The sequence below is a fragment of the Camelina sativa genome, chromosome 10 (assembly GCF_030686135.1).
Source record: "Camelina sativa cultivar CO46 ecotype springtype chromosome 10, ASM3068613v1".
Taxonomy (NCBI): domain Eukaryota; kingdom Viridiplantae; phylum Streptophyta; class Magnoliopsida; order Brassicales; family Brassicaceae; genus Camelina; species Camelina sativa.
In genome coordinates this window covers 9,572,972-9,597,600 of record NC_141889.1, presented here as the reverse complement: position 1 = coordinate 9,597,600, position 24,629 = coordinate 9,572,972, and the positions used below count along the sequence as shown (strand labels likewise).

At 34.6% G+C, this 24,629-nt stretch overlaps 3 protein-coding genes, 1 long non-coding RNA gene and 1 pseudogene across 4 annotated transcripts; 2 read left to right on the top strand and 3 right to left on the bottom strand.

The window, feature by feature from the left end:
- Nucleotides 1-885: 885 nt before the first annotated feature.
- Nucleotides 886-2,831, bottom strand: LOC104718324 (aspartic proteinase oryzasin-1-like). The gene is made up of 6 exons (XM_010436049.2): nucleotides 2,528-2,831; nucleotides 2,148-2,393; nucleotides 1,565-2,046; nucleotides 1,347-1,466; nucleotides 1,200-1,264; nucleotides 886-1,105 (listed from the first exon to the last, which is right to left on the bottom strand). Exons 1-6 carry the CDS (start codon nucleotides 2,595-2,597, stop codon nucleotides 1,012-1,014), a joined length of 1,077 nt encoding a protein of 358 aa, XP_010434351.1. The 5' UTR covers nucleotides 2,598-2,831; the 3' UTR covers nucleotides 886-1,011.
- Nucleotides 2,832-6,943: 4,112 nt separating this feature from the next.
- On the top strand, nucleotides 6,944-9,279 carry LOC104718322 (uncharacterized protein At3g43530-like). Its single transcript, XM_087468531.1, has 4 exons — nucleotides 6,944-7,100; nucleotides 7,232-7,957; nucleotides 8,037-8,204; nucleotides 8,314-9,279. Exons 1-4 carry the CDS (start codon nucleotides 6,957-6,959, stop codon nucleotides 9,265-9,267), a joined length of 1,992 nt encoding a protein of 663 aa, XP_087324657.1. The 5' UTR covers nucleotides 6,944-6,956; the 3' UTR covers nucleotides 9,268-9,279.
- Nucleotides 9,280-10,991: 1,712 nt separating this feature from the next.
- LOC147935941 (protein FAR-RED IMPAIRED RESPONSE 1-like) lies at nucleotides 10,992-13,137 on the bottom strand. Its single transcript, XM_087468530.1, has 2 exons — nucleotides 13,122-13,137; nucleotides 10,992-13,003 (listed from the first exon to the last, which is right to left on the bottom strand). The coding sequence occupies exons 1-2, from the start codon at nucleotides 13,135-13,137 to the stop codon at nucleotides 10,992-10,994; spliced, it is 2,028 nt and encodes a 675-aa protein (XP_087324656.1).
- Nucleotides 13,138-14,055: 918 nt separating this feature from the next.
- LOC147935940 (uncharacterized) lies at nucleotides 14,056-14,413 on the bottom strand. The gene is made up of 2 exons (XR_015568266.1): nucleotides 14,228-14,413; nucleotides 14,056-14,111 (listed from the first exon to the last, which is right to left on the bottom strand). It is a non-coding gene; the product is annotated as an uncharacterized LOC147935940 (long non-coding RNA).
- A 1,694-nt stretch (nucleotides 14,414-16,107) lies between these two features.
- LOC109126825 (F-box/kelch-repeat protein At4g19930 pseudogene) lies at nucleotides 16,108-17,615 on the top strand (annotated as a pseudogene).
- Nucleotides 17,616-24,629: the final 7,014 nt, after the last annotated feature.

The window sequence follows — 24,629 nt, the reverse complement described above, 5'->3', positions numbered from 1 at the left end:
GGCATTATTACATCATCAATAATGTCGACAATATTAACTACTGACAACTGACAACACGGACTTTTCAAGATTTTTTTTGCTTTTATCACTAAGAAAAATATATATTTGAATCCACTCCATCTACCTGTATTTGCAGGACTGTTTGTTTTTTTTCCGAATGTAAGAAGCTCATAAGATCGGATAAAGGCTGAAGCCGTATTTATCCATGAATATGCACTGTAGCTTATCAAATCAATTAAAAGCTCTGAACAAAGTTTTATGTACTATGAATCAACTAATATGCACGATAGCTTATACCTAATGCACGTCGTGCATATCATATGGCCTGAGGATTTCACTTAGTTCTTATAGCCAATACGGATCCAGTAAATCTTTGTGTGTGTGTGCGTTTGATATGTTACCAACTTACAGCCAAGGCATTATTTGTATCTTTGTTTGATCCCTTTGTTATTTATTGAGCTTTTCTTTGTTTTTTTTTTTTGAAATTTAAAAATAAATTGAAAATAACTTTTGTTTGTTTTTGCTACCAGATAACTTAGGTTTCAGCCTTTCAGAATCTTTGTAAAAAATCGTTCGTAGCTAAAGAATACTACAAAATCAAGGAACAATAATTTTTTTTTAACAACAATAAGGTTAAAAATTCTTAATAACATGAAAGATCTCCAGCCAAGCCAACTCATGCTCTGCAATTGCATGCAAGCTCTCTGTTTTACGTTGACCTCAAAGACCTAAACAGAAGTCGCCATGTAATTTTTGTTCTCATACGATAGACATTTTATTACTTTCAAGTTTCATATAAAGTCATATTCATTGAGATATTATTAGCAATATATAAGAATTTCAAGATCAGTGTACGTACTTTATTAACGAAAAAGAGAAAGAAAATTAAAATAAAAGACCATTATACTTTGATTGTGAAAATATATTTATTTGCTGACATTAGTGATCTTTTTCATATGATCAGTCAGTACATACCAGAAACATTCATAAACCCTTAGTTCTAGTAAGAATCTAAACCGACTTAGCAAAGCCAACTCTCACAGTTGGTAGTTTCTCGTAGTCAAACACCGTATGAAAGGCTCGTATGAATGGCATGCCAAGTACCCTACGCAACCAAAACAACAATCAGTCGTCAAAAGATATTTTTATTTATTTAAAACCAAAAAATTTGATTTTTTTTTTTTTTAAAGAAAACTTACCAGTCATCATAGTCGCTGCCCTCGAATCTACTTGTGCAGTGTCTGTCTCCCACCTTACGTATATACTGAAAACCCAAAGTATAGAACAGAAGTCAGAGGAAAAGAAACTAAACGGAGGAAAAGCAAATATCGGTTCAATCAACTTACATCAAGTGGACTGACTGAGTAACTCCTTCCTTGTATTGTAAAGGTTACATCAGGCAGGTTCTCATAATTTGAGCAATTTGGTGCTGCATCGATTCTCCCATTAATGTCCTTGATCATATCCTGTAATTGAATAACGTCAACAGAATTAACAAATATTTGATCGTGAAACAATTAATAAATAAAATCTTTCAAAATTAGGGTGTTTTTGTTTGTTTTACCGGTGGACCTTGAATGTTTGTAGTGCCCGAGTCAACAAACGCATCGCAGCCTGCAGAGCATTTCTTAGTGTCTATGGTTCCGACGAATATGTTGTTCATTTGGAAATTGTGTCTAGCCTCGCCCACGGTGACGTAAACGTGCTCTCCCGTATAATGAGCTGGGTTTGTGCCTCCGAACACTATCTCTCCTCCTTCTCCAGCGTCGTTAGACCTCCCATACCATATGGAGAAAATTTTCTTTTCAATCTTTTCTTGTTTCATCATCGAATCCCAGACAGGAGTAGTTTCTGTCATAGAATTTTGAAGACTCCCAAGTCCTAATACCCCATCAAAGGTATACTTACGAAATGGGTCCTCTTCCGGAGTATAACGACCCTCTGTGAAGTACTGATCAGTTATTGTAATTCCACCAACATCGACAGTGTCAATGCTTAGAAAGCCTGTGAGAGAACCTTGCCCGTACTTGAGTTCTACATCTTTTCCTATTATATACACACAAATATGTTAGATCAATAAACTTTACACTATCGTATATAGTTATATTTATAAAAAAAAAAACTAAAAGGTAGATTTGAGAATTTACCGTTTGGTTTGTAAGTGCTTGATCTTTGCGAATCGTAAAGATTGTGAGGCTCCGTTCCCGGCCAATTTCCAGATGGTACCCATAGATCGCTGCTTCCGGTATCAAATACGACTGTGAAACGTTGCCCCGGTGTACCAATTGTTATTTCTCCGTAATAGATATCTCCATAAGAATTCTCAATCACCACTCCGTTTTTGCTGAATGAAGTATTACCCCTCGTCAAACCGATTCTGACTATCCCTTCCACTGAAAAATTAAAGAGAGATACGTTACGTATACAAATGTGTATCAACAAAATGGATATAGCTAGCATGTAAAAGATCTAACAACACTACATTTTGAAGATCTAACTACTTTATCAGATAAAGGATCTAGCTAACCTGCGTACGACTGGAGGAGGAAGAGACAGAAAGATGCAATAAGGACTCTTTTAAAATTTAGGCTATTCATCTCTCGTTTGTTTTTCTTTTGAGTTTTGCTATCTGTTTAAGTTCAACCCAATGCATCGTCTTATATAGAACTAGTTGGAAGCCTAAGGAGAGAGAACTCTAGAGTAGTTGAGAGCATTAACACTAACCTTTCATATTGACGTTCCTTTTATTTATTTTTAATTAAGAAAATAAACCCAAATATTCCTCTATTATTTTTGAAATGGAGGTACAGTACGTTCTTTATTGTTCACATGCTTATTGCATTTATTTGTATCGTATTTATTCATTCCACAAACAAATAAGACTCATCAAAGTACGTACGTATATGACGAATGCAACAACGATACGAAATAGATACATATATAACATACATATAATTTAACCCCCAAACAAAAACAAATGTGCATGTTTATTGTAGTTATCATGCCAACAATTACGTACACGAATATATATATATATATATATATATAACTATTTGTAAAGTTGTCAATCATCAACAAAAAAAACATTTATGTTTTGTACTCTAGCATGGTTTTACATTTAGGAATTTTATTTTAAAAATTGAGCTTTATTTTTCATGAATTTTTTTTTTGTCAAAGTTTATTTTTCGTGATGTTGAATACAAGTAACAATTTTCCCTAACTTAAAAATAAAATAAAAATATGCCACCTAAAAATTCGATCATTCAACTTAATTAAATACCACAATATCACGAAAAAGCAGCAAGGGTTAGTATATATAATCAAAATCTATAATTCAATTTCGTTTTTCCTATTTGCTTTTTAAAAAGAAAATACTACAATTCAGTGAACAAGGATGTAATTTGGTAATTGTTGATATTTCACACATAAACCAACTCGCAAACAACCAAAAACATATAAAAAGATGGTAGGGTCTACCTCCATTTACTCGATGAAACCCAAAACGTCATACCTCTCTACTGTCTTACATGATAACTTTTGAGTAATATTACATTTTGATTGGCTGGCATATAAGAGAATAAGTGATCAAAAAAGTATATCAGACTTAAAGGAAAAATATAGATAAGTAATAATAAGTTTAGAGGCTTTATTTGGAAAGAGAATATGAAGCGAACCTAGTAGAAACAAGAAGAAGAAGATAAAAACTTAACAAAAATAAACGTATCACTGTCACATAAGTGGCCTGATATTTCAAAACTCCAGCGAGAATAACATAGAGGCTGGTATGACTTTTTTATGTTGACTGACGCAGACATATATTCCTTATGTAGTTTACGTAAAACTTTGTTTTTGACTTTTCTGCGGCTTGAGTTTCAACGAGTAGTTTTTTTAAGAAAAAGGCATTTTCCCACTATATTTTAGTTTTTTTTTTTCTCTACTTTCTCGTGCACTAAAGAGTTAGATCATGAAAAGTTTATTTACCACATTCGTTTGCAAAATTATGCACATGAACAACATTGGGACTATGGATATTAGATTATTTTAGCTTGGCAAACTGAATCACAAATCGGATTTCTTTAGCCCCCAATGCATTGCACTTTCGTAATATATAACTGTATGCATCATTCTAATAATTATGAACCGATATTGTAATTCAATATCCGTCATTATGTTTATTACATTGCTGACCACGATTGATATAAGATATAGAAAGTTCATAAAATTTAACTTCATGAGACAAATTAAAAAGTTAGAAAACTAGTTTTAGTGAAACTGAACGAACACATTGAGACTATGGATATTAGATTCTTCTTCTTTTTCTTTTTCTTCACTTGGTTGCGCATTTGTCCGTCGTCATTAATATTTTAGATACAAAAATGACCTTGATCAATATTGTATAGTCTCATAATAATATAAGTTACAAAATAAATTTTTATAGAACATAAACTCGTAAAAAAAAATCACGGAATACAATTATCTACTAATTTCTGTTAATTATAAATATTTGTAGAATAATGAAATATAAAATTAAAATATTAATATACACTTATATTAAATAAATAAATAATATTTTTAAAATAAGATTTGATAAAAATATAGGAATGTTATAAGTATGTAGGAATTGTTAAAAACTTGTAAAACAAAATTATTCTAAAACTGTATATTTTTCATTGTAAATGTGTGGAAATAGTTGTGGATATATTTCATTGGCAAATAAACTGAATTATTGTGGATCAACACGAGTTCAATATGGTTTGTGGTTTTAAATTTGTTGACAAATGAAAATAGTTAGTTGGCAAAAAAACTGCAGATGAAATTCATATTTCTCATCCAGTTCTCAGCAAGGATCACTTTACAAGACATGGATCAACACGATCATAGATCCTCACCGCCTCTTGCAAACACAAGTACACAACTACTTAGTTTTACTTGAATCTTCTACAACCAATAGTGTTGTTCCTACAAATTGAAGATTTTGGCTTTTAGAGATGAAATTTTAGTTCATACAAATAGGAATAAAGCATAATTAAGATTTATGGATGTTGACCTGTTAGAGTTAAGTGTTAGTAATTTGTTAAATCGAAATTAATTTTAAGTTAGGTGACATGGATTTGCGATAAGTCTTTGCATGAAATGCGGATAAAATGAACACGTTAAGTTTCTGTACTTGATAAATTTAATAACTGTGATGAAACGCACCGCTTCACTTTAAAGACCCAAGAACGTTGCGTTTTAACAAGACAAATTAAACACCAAAGTGCAGCGTTTCAATTAAAGTCTTATTTTTTGGCTCTTTCCTTTCGTAACAAGCAGTCGTTGAAATGGCCAATGAGGAGAGAGGAAGGCAAACATGCAATTGCAAACACAATTTTAATTTTTTTTTTCTATACATACTTCTCTCTGTCTATTCAATTTTAATATTTAATATTTAATATTTAACCGGCATATTTTATTAAGATGATATATTCATTATTAAGATGATCATTAAAAGGAAAATAGAAAGTGGCTAGAGGGAGATAAATTATATTTTTTTTCACATAGTAAAAAATAAAAAGAAAATTTCTTTTGTCAATAATGATGCTCTAAGGAATGGGGTTTATCAAGTGTGAGGCGTGAGGCTACCAAAGTTTTACGATCATATACGTTATAACATACTGTCTATTGACCTAGCACTACAAAATAGAAAAATATCTAATAAATACCTCGCAAATCGACTAAAGCAACGGATTTGCGAAGAAAATCAATTCCTCGCAAATCGCTTCTCGCAAATTGGTCAACGTTGCAAATCCCTTGCAATATTTGCTAGGAACCAAATTTAGTTCCTAGTTAATCTCTCGCAAATTTTGCTATTACAATTGCAACTTTATTTTCGGTCGCAACCTTTGAAAAAAATTATTAATATGAAATTGAACCATAATTAGCCATTTTTGCAGTTTGTGATTAGAAAAAATTATTTTGATTAAAAGTAACTAAAACTGCACTTAAAATAAATAGTAGTTTACAAAAAACTTAATTAAATATTTCTATATATATTTATATAAAATAAAAACTTGATAGAAAATATCAACATTAAAAAAATATATATACACCAAATTTACAAGTTACATAATCTATTTTGTTGACTTGTCTTTTTTTGTCGTTGACCCTTTAGTCACCACAGTCCACAGCTCCTTCGTGTCGTGACTTCTCTCTCATTGCTTTGCTATGTTCTTTTTAAACATTCAGTCTTCCTCTTTTCTGAAAATAAAAAATCACCAAAAATAAGATACACATATACACACACAGAAAGAGGACCAAAATCTAGTATACCCTTCTAATCAAACTTCTATTCTCATATCCCCTGCGAAAATAACAAACTATTTTTTTTTTTAATCAAAAATGTGGTTAAAGACAAATAAACCTATATCATTTCTGTTATTTACAGATCCAACCACCTTATACCCACCCAAACCCACAAAATTCGGACAATCCAGTTGAAATCGGATCTCTCCTTTAACTACCCAACTTTTCGAATTCCTTCATTCACGACTCCACTCTCCCTCGTTCAATTCCCGTTAATTATTCTTCTCCCTCAAGTGCAACTAAGGATAACTCGTTTCTGGGTAAGTTGAAATAGGTTGGGGTTTTTCGAATTTGGGTTATTTGTTTTTCAAAATCGGGTAATATGGGTTTCGATTTTCGATAATTTGGTTTTCAATTTTGGGGTTTTGTCGATTTTTTTCATGTGTTGATTCCTCAGAACGTTGAAAGTCATCAGATTTTGGGGCGTTTGTTTTATGTTCAATTTGGTTTGTGGAAAAGCTTGGAACAAACGTTTGTTTCATCAGATTATGTTCAATTCTGATGAAACAAAGTCCTCAAAACGTTTGTTTCATCAGATTATGTTCAATTTGGTTTGTGGAAGTTGAAGTTGAAATCAGTTGTTGTTTTTTGTGTGCATGTGTGGAAGAATCATAATGGTTCGTACAAAGAACCCAAGCTATGTGGAAAAATCGAATCCCCCAGCAGATCTCGAAGAAGAAGCAACTCGTGGAGATGAATCAGAACGTGATTCCGATAAAACGGACTCAATTGAGAAGTCAAATGATAAGGATTCATCGGTAAGTATCTCTCCCTATATTGGTATAACCGTATAAGAATTCGTTCTAAAAAGTATAACTGTATAACTTGGTATAACTTAGAAAGGGTATAACTTAGAAAAACTTGGTATAACTAGATATGTGTCTTGCAGGAATCTGAGGATGAATCCGATGTAATGCAACCTTTGAGTATGTACTTTGATTACTCCCAGTATACGAAGCCTTTTAAGATGTCTGGAAAGTGTTATATTTCAGAGGCGGTAAACTTATTAGGCGGTCATCTTAAGGAAGAGGAGTTGGATTGGTTCTTAGGGCACCCACAGTTCAAGCATTTCTTCCATATGCCTAAGGATTCGAATCATAAGTTGATGGGTATGTGGATGTTGTTGCTTCGCACAGCGCATTTGGAGAAGAAAAATGAATGCTGGTTCATTGTTAATGGGACTCCCATCCGGTATTCTCTCAGAGAAATGGCAATCATTTCTGGGTTATATTGCCATCAGTATCCAAAATTCAAGGATGGTTTGGGCAGTTTAAATTTTGCTCGGAAGCAATTTAAAGGTGGACAAATAATACAATATGGAGATGTCAAAGCGAAGCTACTTTCGATGAAAAAACCTTCAGAGGATCGTTTGAAGATGGCCGTACTGTATTTTTTATCTAGCGTCATCATAGGGAAGAAAAAGGGTGGAAAGAATGCACCCTCTGTGGAGCCTTTCTTTCTTAGAGCTGTGGATGATCTTGATTTGTGTAGAACATTCCCTTGGGGTCGAATGGCATTTGATGAGAACATGAAAGACATCTTTCATTTGATGGGACACTTTGGTGGAGTTGTGGGTCCACAGTGGGTCTTTCCTAGTTTCATCATTCCTTTGGAGGTAATTACTAGTTTTCAAAATGTACAACTTAGTATAACTGGATCCAACTAAACATTGAATGTTCTTGTGTTGTGTGTAGCTTCTTGCGTTTGAAGCAATTCCTGTGCTAAAGAACACCTTCCGAGAAGACGTTTCTGATTCACATGCACACCGTAACTGTCCTCGGATGTGCAAGATGAAGTTTAAAGTAAGTAAGAAGAAAGGTTTTTCTTTGAAAGAAATATATGACCAACTTGGTACAACTAAGGTTAGTTATTCATATTCATTATTTATGTAAATTACTTATCAGATTCATTATTTATGTAACATTGGTTGATAGGAGATTGATAGTATGTTATGTTTGTTTATTTTGACAGGAGATTGATAGTATGTTAACTCCAACTCCTCGGGAGGCACGCCTTTTAGCCATGATCATAGATGAGGATGGTGGCTGTGATGATGCGGATGATCCAGTTGCTGATGGTTGGAGCAAACGTTTAATTGAAAAGCACAAGTCAATTTGGTTTGAAGAGCTTCACAACCTAGATGTGGCCGCCCGATCATTTGAGGCAAATCCGGTGATTGAGAATGTGGATCCGGATGATGTGGATCCGAATGATGTGGCTAAGGATGATGCGAATTCGGAGAATGATATGGTAGGAGGTAGCTTGATTCAGCTAAGAGCTAGCTTGATTCAGCTAGAAGATCTGGTGAAGAAGGGGTTTAAGGAAATCAACGAAAAATTTGATGACATGGATGCTAGGATCAAATCGGTGGAAACATATGTGAACTGGGAAAGAAATGGAGAAGGAGTTTTTCCAAGCGAGGAATTTGGTGCAAATGAGTGTGACGGAGTTAGTGCAAATGAGGCTATAGAGGAGGAGGATGCCGAGAAGGAGAAGGCCGAGAGGGAGAAGGCCGAGAAGGAGAAGGTTATAGAGGAGGAGAAGGCCGAGAAGGAGAAGGCCGAGAAGGAGAAGGCCGAGAGGGAGAAAGCCGAAAAGGAGAAGGCTGAAAAGGAGAAGGCGGAGAAGGAGAAGGCTGAGAGGGAGAAAGCCGAGAGGGAGAAGGCCGAGAAGGAGAAGGCCGAGAGGGAGAAGACCGAGAGGGAGAAGGCCGAGAGGGAGAAGGATCCAATGGAGAAGGATCCAATGGAGAAGGATCCAGTGGAGAAGGATCTAGTGAGATACGAGAGAAAAAAGAGAACAAGAGAAGGATCCAGTGGAGAACAACTTGGTACAAAGGTGAAGATTATAAGTAAGAAGGAGACAGGACCTTCTGTTGTCGTAAGGAGTCCTATTATAACAAGGCAGAAGCCCTCCAAAAAGTAATGAGCATGTAATCTTGTATGAGTCAGTATGTGAAGTCTTTGGTTGTTTTTATGTTTTTTGTTAAGTACTCGGAATGTTTAACTAGGTACAACTCTGTTTTTTTAAGTACAACTCTATGTTTTTAAGTACAACTTGGTTGGAATGTTAAAGTCAGTATGTGAACTCTTTGTGTGTTTAAGTAGACAAAATAACGGTAGTATGTGAACTCTTTGTGTGTTTAAGCAGACAAAATAACACACAAGAACAAGACAAATTACCGGCAATCGTCAAATGGAACCAGACAAACGATCCTTAGTTATACCATTACAAAGAACAAGTTTTACTTAGTTGTACTATTAGAAAGTACTACTTAGTTGTACCATCTTCCAAGAACAAGTTCTACTTAGTTGTACCATCTTCCGAGACATACCACAAGAAGACATCCAAAAAAAACGAGAAAACAGATCTGCTTAATTTTCTTCATATCTCTGCTCCTATCCATCTTCAGCTGTCTAACTTCTTCTTCGAGGACACCCACTTGAAAATCTAATTGTTGTACTTCATCCACCAATGCCTCATCCACCCATTTAAATACATGTGTGTCGTTGACAAGCTACATATAAGACAGAAATTGGTAAATAAATGTACATGATTATCAACGAATATTAGAATATATTTACCTTTCTTTGTGCTGCATACGCACAACGGTAGTAGCGACGACAAGGATTTGAGATCGAGTGAGAGATTATCTCACCTACTGCCGAACCACAATGACATTTTTTGTGGATGCCTGGAAACCTTACTCGATTAGAGGAATTGCCACATGAGGTCCTCGATGCTCCAGAATCATAGCTCATTTCAAGATTTGAGATGACCCAGAAATCGCAAACCCTAACTAGGAAAGATAGGGAGAGAAATGATTTTTTTTGTAGAAACCCAGAAATCGCAAGAGAGGGAGAGAAATGATTTTTTTTTTGACCCAGAAATCGCAAACACGCCCTAGCATACTTGGCTTCAATTTTAATTTTTCAAAAATTGAAATTTTGTTTGGGACACATAAAAAACACGTGTAGCCGCCAATTTACACACGTGTAGCCGCCAATTTACACATGTGTAGCCGCCAAAATGCACTAGTTGTTCCAAGTTTTCAGATTGTACCGATCTTGACAAGTTGTACAATTCCGAATTTTTTATTGTTTTTAGTTATACCATGTCAAAACCCAATAATTTTAGTTGCACACATGGTTTACGGTTAATTGAGATACATTTACACATGTTCATGCGATCATATGTTTGAAAAGATAATTTCCTAAACTTTTGTAATTATATGTGGTTTACAACCACATATGAACCCTTAAAGTATATGGTGTTTCATGGTAAACCTTGAATATGATGAAAATTGTTATGACAATTCTTTCTTTCAATTAGTTATATAATATTTTTGTTGTTAACAAATATCATATTTATTTTTATTTGAAAATTTATAAATAATAACTATGTTATTTTGATTTTTTTTAATTATTTTTAATTATAAAATTTTAATTACAATTTTTAATTATAAATAATATATATAATTATTTTTTTCAACTAACCTAAGGAAGATAATCACAATTTAACTGAAATAAGTTTTCCCATAAAGATAAGCAAACATGTCTATCAAGATAATCCACAAAAACAAACACACACAAATGACAATAGTTGTACCGAGGAAAAAACAAGTTTTACTAAGTTCTCCAAATAAGAAACTAAGTCCGAGAACCCTCACTATCAAACCAGCTCCTACTCGAATTTTTCTTCTTCTTCCTGCATCCATGTTCTCCGGCTGATGGAATCCTTTTTGTTGGTTTTCTTCCTCTTTTTGTGACATAAAACTTAGGAAGAACAATCTTAGCACGTACATCGTCAGGGACCATCCACATAGACATGATAGGAACTGGATATATCGTCCTCGAATACCCCAATGTCCACTGCTCCATCCAATAGTACTTACTGCACAAATCATGCAGTTGGATCTCATTACCAGCGTTCCTTGCTGCTTCCATCGCAGCAGCAATTGCATGCACACACGGATATCTGTCAATATCAAATTGTTTACAGTAGCACGTTTTCCTTCTCAGATCAACCACATAACTACTACCATCAACTCCAGTCACGCTGTATTCCAGAAAATAGCTGTTTAGTTCAGTCACTGGTAAGAGCTTTGCTTCAGAACACCTTGTGTGCATCAGTGTCTCAACAAAAGGGACTAGTTTCTGCTCTTTTGGAGTCTCTAAGGATATCTTCCTGTATTTGTTAAACCATTCAGCCACTTTACTAACAATCGCATCAATCATTGGTACTAACGGGTATGCCCTTGCAAATCGAAAGACACCATTGATAGATTCAACCGTATTAGTGGTGTCTATGTTGTATCTAGCTCCTGGAAAATAACATCGAGCCCATTTGTTCTGTCCTACATGATTATCAAGATAAGTACTTGCAGCTGGATACCTTCTGATAAAATCAGCATAGAGTTTCTCAAACTCAGGCTCTGTGTAAGCCTTAGCACATTCCATGAACTTCGTCGCAACTAAATCCCTGTTCACGTTTTTGCAGCTCAATTTAACATTCTGGGACAAATGATAAATACAATATCCATGATGAGATAACGGGTACACCGTATTTATTGACTTGATTAGGCTTTGATTTCTATCAGAACAGAAGACCAGTTCAGGACAATCTGGTACAACTGATTTCAATTTGCTGAAAAACCAGGTCCAACTTGTCTCTTTCTCACCATCAACTACACCAAATGCAATCGGATAATGGTGATGATCATAGACATTTTTAATACTTGTTGCATCAACAATGATCACCTTTCTCATAGCTTTGAAGCCTTCAATGCACGCTCCCAAGGCGAAGAACAAGTACTTAAACCTCTGTGCTTCATCCAATTCAACAAATGAAATTGTACCTGGGTTCATTGTATGCAGCATGTGCATATAACAATGCACCAACTTAAAACTATCCTCTGGAGTACCGCGAAGATCATATGCAGCTAGTTTTTTTCCTCTATTTGCGGTCGAGTAAGACACTTTAACACCAACTCTTGATTGAACCAAAGGGATGAGATTTTTGGGAGTTGGAGTGTCTATCAAACATGGGTAATCTTCACGCAAAACTGATGCAACTAAATGTGGTGTGCCTCTCCTTTTTCTCCTCATTGTACTTGTATCTGACCTCAAGCACGTATGCGTCTTGTTGTAAGTTCTGACCGAGAAACTGTTTGAATTCCCATTCCTCGCAGCTCGTAAAGACCACTTGCAACCCCTTTTAAATTCACAGCATTTAACCACAAACAACATAGTATCCGACTTCACAATAACAAACTCAAAACAGTTCTTGTGTGCAGCTTTTTCAACTAAATCTTTAACTGCTTGCTTGCTTTCAAATTCTTGACGTAAAGTCAAATCCAAACCATCTTCCCATTCACGATTTACAACTGGTGTGACCTCAGAACCTTCAATCATATCACAGTTATCTGCTATTGCTCGTTCTTCAGACTGTTCTTGATAAAGAACCATGTTCCCATCACTATTCTCCATCATCTCAAAACGTTCAGACGGCTCACCTTCATACATCGTGTTCTCATATGTCGCTCTACTACTTGAAATCAACTCCTCATTAAGTGAACAACCTACAGTCCCTCGACTTTGCTCATCCCCCTGATTTATTTCAACATCATTCACGACTTCCACATGAAAAACTTGGAATTGATCTGGATTCATTTCCAAATAACACATCAGATCATCATCATCATGTATGTGTATCGGTCTCTTAGGATGCACTGATTCGGGAACGTAACTCAATTTCAGCTCAGTCATAGTTTCATCAACCTTCGCCTTTCTGCATATTTTCTGCACCAATGCAGAATAACTGACCTCTTCAATAGATGTCTCCATTCTAAGAGATTGATGAACTTTTTCTCTTGAAATCCATCTTATTTCATTTTCCCTTGTTGCATAATATCCCCCGTAATCAAAAACGATGATTATTCGACGATTATTATTCATTGTGCCTGAAATAAAATAAAAAAACTCACATTGGAACCTCTGTCGTGTAAATAGTATTACCAAGTTGTACCAAAATTGTATCAGTTGTACCCGTTTAAGTTGTACCAAACTATTACCAGTTGTACCCGTATCAGTTATACCTAGTCTACCAGTTGTACTACATCGACTCCACAAAATCACTATTTATTTCGGAATATTTTTACGATTCAGTTCGAATGAAGTGTTACAATCCACTTAGTATGCGACCCATTCGACACTAATACAAATGAGAATAAATTGAATGAGCATTCAAGGTATATATCCTAATTGCTTTAGGATGAACCTCAAGAACCCTAATTGCATTGGTAAATAAATGTAAGAATATCACATGAATCTTCTGCTTTGCTTTGCTGTTTGCTTCATTCCCAATCTTTTGCTTTCGTTTGGAATCAAATCGATTTCTATGGACTCGATTTGTATCGATTGGAAGGGGGAGAGGAGCAAAAATGGGGGAGCGGGGACGAGGTCGGGAGAGAGAGGGGAGAGAGAGGGGAGAGAGAAGGAACCCGATTGGTGGAGAAAAATTGATGGGGTCCACATGTTTTTAGGGGTATATGTTGGTCCATATGTTGGTCAACCTTTGTCAAAGGGTACTTAGAAAACATAAGGGTATTGATGAATAAACTTTTGATTGCAAGGGTATTGTAGAGTTTGGCTAATATTGATTTCAATACCAAGCTAACATCACAAAATCGAAGCAGTGAAGGAAAAGACTAACCGAAATTGTTGTCGAGCTTAAACCTGTTGCCTTTATTCGTTTTTGCTTTTGTGAATCTATAAAACAGAATAATATTCATAAACTGAGGAAAATAAACGAGATTGCAATACAAAACTCTAATTTTTTTTCAGCTAGGTGCCGACGAACGAAATCTAAGGACCGAAAAACATACCTATATCAGATCTGTTGTATAATCGAGAAAAATACCATTGGCTCCTATGAACCCCAAGCACCATCATCCTCCTTCCTCGCTCTTTACATCTCACGAACATCGCTACCTCTCCTCGCGCCGCCACCAGAATAATATATTTTCGGTTCCCTCTCCAAATCATCATCTCCGCTATAAACGCTAAGCAGCCATGGCTCAGAGAGAGAGGGAAGGGAGCCATAGATCTCGTAGGAAGAGGAGATAATGTTAAGAGGTAGAGAAGGGAAGTCAAAAAAGTAAATCCATTCCTGTTATTGTTATCAACGGTGGATATCAAATGAGGTGTGATACTCTCCTTTAAGAATTAGCCAATCAGAAACAAGTCTGTTTATTTGTATTTTAAAAGTTTTTTCTTATGTTATCATTATACTAAAAAAGACAAACTAGAGTATATCACAAAAACTAATTACAAATAATTTGATAACATAATTAAGTTCATTCGCAAAATAATTAGAAAAACACAGTATGGCAAATACCTTGCAAATATTGCTATGGAATTGCTAAGGTCCCTTGCAAAAGCCTAGCAAAATTATAAAAAATATACAATTTTTGTTTCCAGATACTTGACTTCTCCCATGTTTAAAATTTTAACAAATAAATTCATAAACTAAAATTCAAAAAAATTTCAATTTTTTGAAAAATCTGCTCGAGAATTGCGAGAAACCGTAGCAAATCCTTTGCAAAGTCTTTCGGGTTTAGGTTTTCAAGTTGTCATTTGTGTCAATATTTGCGAGGAAAATGCTATAATTTGAGTAGTTTGCGATGAATTTGCGACGGATTTGCTAAATGTCTAGCAAATCAGTCGCAAATTTATCGCAAATCTTGAATATTATTTTATAAAACCCATCAAAAAATTTTAAAAAAAATAGTCAAATAAACTTTCAAGTAGATTATAAGGTCCAATGGTCTCATCATACTCTTTTCTACCATCAAACTTTCCAAAATGGTACAATTTTGCATTTTCCTTTAATCATTAACTATCTTCTACTATATCTTCTATATATGTTCATTACATTGGGACAAACATATATCTATATATATATATATATATATATATCTCCGACAGTTTTGTGTTGCACTGCCCGATCTTTGATCATAAGTCTTGGATTCATCTTTTCAATCATTAATAGTAATGTAATTAGTCTTTAGGGTTTAGGGTTTAGGGTTTGAAGTTTGCGATGCAATTGCGACGAATTTGCTATGCATCTAGCAAATCTGTCGCAAATCTTGAATATTATTTTATAAAAACCATCAAAATAATTTTTTAGAATTGTTCAAATTAACCTTCAAGTATATTATAAAGTCCAATGGTCTCATCATACTTTTTTTTATCATCTTCTTAATCATTAATAGTAATATAATTCAGAATAATTCACCGTATAAACATTCAATTATATTTCATAATAATTCTTCAAAAACTTTTATATTTATATAAAAAAAAAAATTCCTAATATTGCTATGGATTTGCTATGGCCTCCGCAATTCACTCGCATATCCCTAGGAAATTTGCTATGGAGTTTGTCTTCGCAAAAGCCTCGCAATATTGCGATAGATTTGCAAGGGATTTTATCTTCCCAGCGAATTTGACGTGAATCCCTCGCAATTGTGCAGCGGATTTGCGACGACCTCCTTCCTCGCAATTTTGCGAGGGATATGCTAGTAATTTTTTTGGTCTCGTACTACCCTCGCAAATCCAACGCAAATTTGCGAGAGCTATTTTCCGTCGCAAGTTGTCCTTGCAAAAAGCTTGTTTTATTGTAGTATAGCCGGTCGTCATCATCTAGCGAAAGAGAGTAAAAGAATGAAGAGGAAATCGATGGTAATGAAAATAAGAAAGAAGAGACATGTGCAAAAGCCACAAACTAATGTCGGAGATTCCTTTTGATCTCATGATAGAGATTCTCACGAGACTTCCTGCTAAATCCCTTATGAGGTTCAAATCCGCCTCAAAGGTCTGGTCATCTTTGATTTGTTCCCGAACTTTCACAAATCGTTTGATAAGGGTTTCAGCATCCCCACCGCGTCTATATGTGACTTTGAGCTTCTTGGAAAAATAACCACCGCAAAACTAAATTACTATCTTCGTCATCTTCTCCTTGCTCTGACATTACTACTACTATGTCTTCCTTTGTAATTGACCAAGATTTGACCATCCCAGCGATGAAAAGGCTATTACTTCTATCACGTGTTTCGCGGCTTGATGCTCTTTGTAAAAGAGCTAGGTGTGCAAATATACAACACCACCACTAGACAACTTGTTGTCTTACCCGACATAGAAGAATCCAACATCTTAGTTGAAGACCACATGAATAAAAAGATCATGTATCGTATCGGACACGATCCCGTTCATGATCAATATAAAGTGGTTTGCATAGTTGCAAGACCTGGTGACGGATTTGGAGAGCTCAGAATATGGCTGTCAGAGCATTGGGTCCTCATACTAGAAGGAAATGAATCAAGTCAATGGAGAAAAATTGCATGCAGATCTCCTCATCTTCCTATAACACAAATATTAAATACCAATGGGTGTATGCATTACCTCGCTTGGCTATGGGTGCTTGATCCTATGCTTGTGAGTTTCGACTTTAGTTTTGAAGAAATCAGTATGCTTCAAGCATCTGAAGATATTTGTTGGTTTAAATCTGATGTGATAGAATACTATGGAAGAGTAGCTCTTTTAGACCATTTCGGTCTTGGAAGGGAAGGTACGATGAACCTATGGCTTATGGAAGATGGAGAGAAGAATATATGGTCGAAGAAGAATTTGGTGGTGCATTCTTCTCAAATGGATATAGTCAATAGCATTAGAGGGGGGTTATTATTTGAAAATCCAAACAAAAATTATGTGTTATTCAATCATTGATTTTAAAATACTTATCAAAATTATGTGTTATTGGTTATATGATTTACAAATACTTATTAAAATCCCATGTTATTCATTTAATGATTTGTTTTTGGATTTCAAAATCCACATTATGTTTTAAATGGATTTGAGTGGATTTAAAAGTGTAAAATAGAAGGATTCAAATCCAAGGATAAAATATGTTATTTCAAAATCCATGTATTTTTATTTTTAATATTTACAATTCCATATGGATTTAGAAATCACATCTCTCATAACAGCCCCTTAGTTTGAGGGTAGAAGATACCTGTAGAGAAACTGGTTAGGGATAAACACCAAAGCTAAAAAAACTTCTATAAAAAAAGAAAGCTTAGATATTTACCAAGTGTTCTTCTTCTTCGCGAGTCAACCCAAGGTGGCCTTTCTTGTAAGTCAGCCAATTTTTGTAATCATCTTTATCTTTTTAGTCCACTTTTTGGCGTTCATGTCAGGGTAGCGGTAAGGACTTAGGGACACTATCACGAATGCGCTTTTCTTCTATGCACATCATCTTGTATATTGTCTCATTAGTTATCACCTCTGGCATCTCCTCTTTGACATCCTTCCTTTTTCTTTCAACTTTCAAACACCAAAAATTACATCAAACAAACCAGTGTCCATCATACTATAAAATTTACCATGAATCACAATCAACCAAGAAAACATTGACCTCAATACTTCATTCTAACAAAATCAAAGTATCACAACAAAGAAGATCATACCACTGTTTGGTGCATTAGGAGAAGCAACAGCTTTCTTATCTTAGGATGAAGCAGATGCTGCAAAAACTTTCCAACATAATTAGTAGCTTAAAAAAATCAAGCTCTTGAGTAACACTTAAAATCTAAAAGGAAACACATAAACGAACTTAACACTTGACTAAAACAAAATCTAGAATCATAATTAAGAAGATCATATATACCAGTTTTTGGTGGTGCATTACGAGAAACATCAACATTCACTACAAGAAAACAAGTGATTTACGACTGCACTAATAGTCACTACATAGTCGCTAATTCATACATAACGACTAAGTTACGTCTAATAACCGTTGTCGTAAATCGGTAGTCGGTAAGAAAATTCAGTCGTAATATCATCTCTATTTACCGACTATATTACGACTATTACATGTAGTCGTAAACGTAGTCGCAATTTAATCTTTACAATTTACGAATATTTAATGACAATGTTACGACTAGTTTGAGAATAGATTGTGACAATGTTACGACTATTTACGACTATTATACGAATCTGTTACTACTATCGGACGACTATTTGACGACTATGTTACGATGACTTTAAACCAGATTTAATGACTGGTTTGACGACTATAGTGATTAAAACCATAATTGTTTTGTTTTTTTATAAATTGAATTTGTAATCAAACAAAAACCTAAAATTCACATTCTTAATAACCAAAAGTTTACCACAATAGTAATATGTTCACCACATTAACAGTTACAAAAAGAGAACCAAAATGAACAATCATAAACTATGATTGACACATCATCCCAAAGTGACAAGTTCATAATAACCAAGAGAGAACCAAAATGATCAATCAAAAACTATGATTGCCAAGTTCATTAGAGTTAAGGAATAGAGATAAGTAGCCTAAGAAGTAACCTAAGAAGTAGGTTATCTTTGTGTTGGAGAGGTGGTGGATGCATCACTTGGTTCAGACACAAGGAATTCCACAAAAGCTGGATCAGTTTTGCGCAAGTAGTTTTCCAAGTGCTCTATCTTCTTTTGTTGCTCAGCCACAACTTTGGAATGCTCTGCTTCACGAGCAGCAATCTCAGCATCACGTTTTGCATTAAAGGCAACTTGTTCTTCAATTATATGATGAGCTTCTTTCATTTGCTCTTCCAATGCTACAAACAACGACTGTACTTGTTGATAGCTCTTGCCACTGAGAAGATCCTGAAGATGATCCTTGAGGCTTCCAAGTCCAAAAAGATTACCTCGTGAATCCTTCTCAGTGGACTTCAAAAAGAAAAATTAAAACTATTAGTTCTGAAAATGAAAGTTTTGAAGACTCTTTAAATGTAGATTGTGAAAATGATATTTTACCTGAAGAAAGATGGCTGTATAATCTTCTGTTGTGAGCTCTTGAGTTCAAGAAGGATCTGGCTCGATCTCAGATATCTTAGCTTGTAAGTTTTTCTCATAAGTTGAGAAGATCTTCTCAGCTTTTCGATCGACATACGTACCATCTGGCCTTGTATGTGTCTGTTTGGAAACCTCACCAAGACTCACTGGTCTCCCAAATTTCTCTTCCTGGAATGTAACAAAAACAAAATCAAGGTTAAGACATAAGTTAAAGTTACAGAAACAAGGTTAAGACATAAGTTAAAGTTACTCACCAAGCCTTGTTTGACTTGTTGATATGATGTTGGCCCAGCTAAGTGCGAGTGTGGACCGAGACCATTACGGTCTGACATACAAGCATTGGAATAGATTCGACTCCTTTCATGTGCTTCTTCAGTATCCCACTGCGCAACCATTGTTTTCCAAAGTTCATCTGCGATCTATTTAGGTTGCACTCGAGTAGTCCTAGCATCGCTTACCATGTTTTTCATCTGGTGTTGACATATCTCATAGAAAAAATGTTGCACTGTCCATGTTATCAATGGATCCCAAGTGTGTGTTTTCTAGGGAAAAAAATAGAATTAAATTAGTGATAAACAACAATTAAAACCTATCTATGAATGATATATAACATAAAACTATACCGCAAACTGATGGAAGTATCTTTCTCATCTCTTCGGAGGTACACATGACCAGTTATAGTATTCACCATCAAATTTGTTTGTAAAAACCTTTGTAACCTTCCGCACCAGTTGTGATTTGGCATCACGAGTAAACCTCAAAACATAAGAATCAAGTCAGACTTGGGAATGAAAAAATAATAAACAATAGTTCATGACAAACATATATACTTTTCTAGTTACTACTAACTGATGAGAGACTTGGGAATGAAAGAAAAACAATAAACAATAGTTCATGACAAACACATATACTCGACAAAACACATATACTTGACAAAACAATAAACAGTATTTCATGACAAAATACATATACTCAACAAAACACATATACTCGACAAAACAATAAACAATAGTTCATGGCAAAACACAAAATTTCATGACAAAACACATATACTCGAAAAAACAATGACAAAAAAATCACAAACGAATGACAAAATAATCACATAACACTCGAATATGTAACACATGCATGACACAACAATATTAAAACGTGTTTAGATACCAAGTCGAGTTAGGCTTCGGTTCCGGAGAGAGCACGATGGTAAATATGTCGCGGTCCGGCACCATAAGTATGGCGTTAAGAGCCCTCAACGTGTCCTCCTAGAGTTCCGGCAATACTGGATCTGGCTCCTCAAAGTTGTTACGTTGAGAAGACGGATGGCTTTGAGCATGAGAGTTCTGAACTTGAGATCTCGCAGAATCATGCAAAGGATTTGATTGAACCGGTAGATTGTTCTGGACTTCTGGTAATGACCAAGCTGGTTGGTCTTCTCGACTTCGATTCAAGGAATTCTCAAACAGGATATGTGGCGGTGGATAGTTTCTGACCTGCGGTGCGGTTGACATCGATAGTTGGGGGGAAACACGGAATTGTTCTTGAGGCGTCAGATTTTGAGACGCTGGCGTGAAGTTGTACTGCGGCGGTAGAGGATTGAATTTTCTCACCTTCGAGCCACCGGGTCTAAGAGAAGCGTTGGGGAAAACATTCCTCTTTTGTCCAGCCTTCTTAACCGTCATCATAGAAGATTGAGAGAATCGGTGATTGCGTCGATGAGAGATTGAGAGAAACGGCGAAGAACAGTGAGAAATCAGAAATGAGAGATTAGGGTTTGAGCAGTAGGGTTAGGTCGTTTGTTTATGAGCTGGACCGCATAAATGGATTCACGGGCTTGTTTAGTCCCAAAATATTTTAAAATTAGTCGCTTATTAGTCGCTGATGAGTTGCTATGTGACTTTATTTTAAGAAATTGGGCTTGTCTTGTAGTCCAAAACCTTGTCCAACACGTAATAAACATGTTTAAACCCAATATTCTGTAGTTAGTCACTTATTAGTCGCAAATCTGTAGCCATATTTAATTTTAGAAAAATATATAATTTAGTATAGTTTACATATTATTTGAAATCTGCTACTTATATATATACAGTACATAATATATTCATCACTTAAAAATTACAAAACATTAGTTACATATAAACTTAAAGAATGTGAATATCTAATAGTATATAAAGAATGTAAACATGGATATATATAAACTTAAAAACATTAGTTACATATAATCATTAGTTACATATAAACCAATTCACATCTGAAGTAATAGAAAACATTTAATAAGACATGATGCACCTAAACATAAGTATAGATATGAGAATGCAAACACATGATTCTTGTATTTATAGTTAATATGTGAAGAATACCACAAAAGTAGTCGTTGTATAGTCACCAACTTACCGACTCATAGCGTTAGTCGCTAACTCGTCGCCAAGTTAGCTACTTGGATACAACTCAATTAAGTTCATCCCATTTAGTCGTATAATGGTTGTTAATCAGCGACTACATTACCGACTACTCTATTTGGTCGGCAAATGACGTCTGATTTACGACTAAATTTACGCAGTTGTAATTTGGTCACTTAGTGGTCGGCAGATAGTCGGGAAATTTAGCGACTACGTATTTAGTCGCCAAGCGTAGTCGTAAATACCCTGTTTTCTTGTAGTGATTCTTATTCTTGGCTGAACCAGATGCTGCAGAAAAAATCCAAATGAATCAGTAGCTTAAAGAAATCAAGTTTGAGTAACACTCAAAATCTAAAGGGTGAGAGAATACATAAATGAATTAGCACTTTATTGAAACAAAATCAGGTAGCATAACTAAGAAGATCATACCATTTTTTGGTGCATTGTAGAAGCAGCAACATTCTTAATCTTGGATGAAGCATAGGCTGCAAAAATTGCTCAACTAAATCAGACTTGTGGAACCAACAAAATCAAGTAAACTCAACAATTGATTTTTTTTTTAAAACTAGTAACAAAACTAAGAAGAGCATATCTCTCTTTGGTGACCTAGAGAAACAGCATCATTCTTAGTCTTGGATGAAGCAGAGGCTGCAAAAACAACTTAACAGAAGCAGCTTAACATTACTGACAACAAAAGGATTTATTGCATCATTTGGAGAATTCACATTGCTGGGAGCAAAAGAATTCACTACTGCAAAATATGAAAAGGAACATCAATCATAATCAAACAAATTCAGATCAACCAAAAAACTCAAGTAGCATAAGTTGGAAGGATACTCAAATTAGATATATCAATATGACAGATTCGGTTTAAATAAGATATGTCAACCTGCAAAAATCTAACAGGTTCTTCATAATGAACCAATATCAGCATTGAGCTGATCACATTCGATCACTTTGATAACATCTTTAATAAACGAAATTAACACTTGACTGAATCAAAATCTAGTAGAACCAACTCAGATTAGCTACAAACAATCTTACTTGATAGCAAATTTGAACTCTAAATGCACATTAATCATAATCACCAAATCAAAGAAGCTCAGATCAACCGAAACCAAGTAAGCATAAAATCATAGTATGTTTAAATCAGATACATATCTCACCTTGAAACAAAGTTTCCATGATTCTTCATCATCACAATAAACAAAGCTCAAACCAAAACAGACTAAATCACAAATCCGATGAAGCTTACAAAAACTAAATCATGGATAAACCAAAAATAGAAATAAATTTAAATCCAAGTCACTAAACATGATCGGAAATTCTAACCCCATCAGATTACGAAACCGCTGAATCAAAAAAAAATATGAATCTGATTTCAAACCCAGCAGATTACGAAAACGCCACATCAAAACGAAAAATCAAAGGAGAATATGAATCTGATTTCAATAGAAACACACAAAACATCATGAACGATGAGAAGAACATTGTTTAATGGCTTCATAGAGCGAGAGAGATAGAGATAGAGAGAGTGAGAGATTTCAAATTTTTAGAAAGAATTAAGCAACGAAAAATGAAAAAAAATTTGGCCTAAATTTGAAAGTTCATGTATTAAATGAATATCCTCCCGCTCAAGTAAATAATTATCTTTTTCGCCAAAAAGATTCAGTAAAAATATCATTTAATACATGAATTTCTGAATTTAGGCCAAAAAATAATGAACTTTGTGAGAGACCATTTAATACATCAAGTTTTGTTGAGTAGTCACTTAAAACACCAAATATAGTTGATGAAGCTAAAAACATGTAGTTAAAAGACAAAGTAATAGTCTTTAATTGCTCAATTATCAGATTTAACGACATGTGTATTTTGATTTGGTTAATGATATTTGATGTATTAAACGGATTTCTATAAATTTTATGGTTTTCACTTGAATTTGAAAGTTCATGTATTAAATGTATTAAATGTTACTTTTCTGAATTTTTAGACGGAAAAGATATTTACTTACTTCGGCGGGAAGAGTTTTTGTCCGTATAGCCGAAAATAAAAAACCAAAATATAACCGCATTGGCCCAGTGGGCTTTGACACCATCTAAAATATGAATGTAATTTTTTCGGTAATTAAGTGTTTGTTTACGTACACTACTCCCTCTTAATGATATATCTCAAATTCTCAACCACTGTGTTTTTACATGCAATGCACTCTTTTTTGTTTTTTCTTGTTATTTTTACATGTAATTATATTAAGCGCGATTAACATTTTACACCTAAACCAGAGAACTTCATTATTACTCCATGTGTATATATTAAGAAAAGTGTACAGTTACACTCCTATATATATGTGCGTTCTATCGCAATGGTAAAGTTAAAGCCATGTGCAACAGTGCAAGCTAGCCCTTTAACACTAACAAAAAAAATAAATAAATAAGCCACTGCGGCCACTAACTGCTACCACATCTTCCTCATCATACGTAGATTTTTTTTTCCCTTTCTATATAGGTTTTAATATTGCTAAAAGAAGATCGACCAACAAATAAGTTAAATATACACTAGTAGTAATATATAGCTTTGAAGAAAAAAAGAAAGAAAACAAGAGACAGAATATTTATACGATACCATGCACTAACAGCAGAGATACGTATTATATATAGTTAGAGTTAGAGGCCGCATGAAAAGTTTATGTACCACATTCGCTTGCAAAATTATGCACATGGACAACATTGGGACTGTGGATATTAGATTATATTAGCTTGGGAAACTAGATCACCAAGCGGATTTCTTTAGCCTTCATTGCACTTTCGTAATAACTGCATGTATGCATCATTTTCCCTCACAATATACTTTCCAACCGATACTGTAATGCAATATCCGTGGTTAGGTTTATTACATTGCTGACTTTGATTGACATAAGATATAGTAAGTTAACAAAATTTAACTTCATGAGACAAATTAAAAAGTTCGAAAACTAGTTTTAGTGAAA